This window comes from Eimeria mitis, genomic scaffold (genome assembly GCF_000499745.2).
Source record: "Eimeria mitis Houghton genomic scaffold, Emh_scaff2540, whole genome shotgun sequence".
Lineage (NCBI taxonomy): Eukaryota > Apicomplexa > Conoidasida > Eucoccidiorida > Eimeriidae > Eimeria > Eimeria mitis.
The window spans coordinates 4,100-4,756 of NW_013570881.1; the positions used below are offsets into that span (position 1 = coordinate 4,100).

The 657-nt window shown below is 43.4% G+C and overlaps 1 protein-coding gene across 1 annotated transcript in view; it reads right to left on the reverse strand.

Moving 5' to 3' along the window:
- Nucleotides 1-657, reverse strand: part of EMH_0055290 (glucose transporter, putative) — a gene marked incomplete at both ends in the record, with an annotated part of 3,866 nt that overhangs the window by 2,295 nt on the left and 914 nt on the right. Inside the window, 2 exons of the mRNA XM_013497219.1 lie at nucleotides 51-173; nucleotides 388-507. Of these exons, the coding sequence (XP_013352673.1) occupies nucleotides 51-173; nucleotides 388-507 (243 nt within the window). The remainder of the gene's footprint in view (nucleotides 1-50; nucleotides 174-387; nucleotides 508-657) is intronic.

Below are 657 nucleotides of genomic sequence, written 5' to 3' on the forward strand. Positions count from 1 at the left end.
GGGTTTAGGGTTTAGGGTTTAGGGTTTAGAGTACCTGTACACTGCAGCACCTCCTGCAAAGCCACAAAAGAACCCCGAAGACGAGCGGGGGCTATCTCAGCAGCAAAAGTAAAAGCAACAACCAACCCCACCGCAATAAACACCCCCTGCAGTGCTCGGCCCAGTAGCACCAGCTGTACATACACCCCAAACCCTAAACCCTAAACCCTAAACCCTAAACCCTAAACCCTAAACCCTAGGTGGTGGTTTTGGGTTGTGCTCTAGAAAGAGCGGTTAGGGTTTAGGGTTTAATACACTTAAAAATACCGCATCAAAGCCAGCTCAACATACACCCCAAACCCTAAACCCTAAACCCTAAACCCTAAACCCTAAACCCTAAACCCTTACAGGATATGTAGGTGCAAGCACCACAATAAGAGTAGAAAAAAGAAAAAAAACTGAACTGAAAAACAGAGAACGCCAACGGCCGATGCGGTCGGCTATAAAACCCCCAAAAACACTCGCCGCCTGAACACAAACCCTAAACCCTAAACCCTAAACCCTAAACCCTAAACCCTAACTGTAAAACAACAGGCACAAAGTAGATCCCCCCAAGCCCTTGATATATATATATATATATATATATATATATATATATATATATATATATATATATAT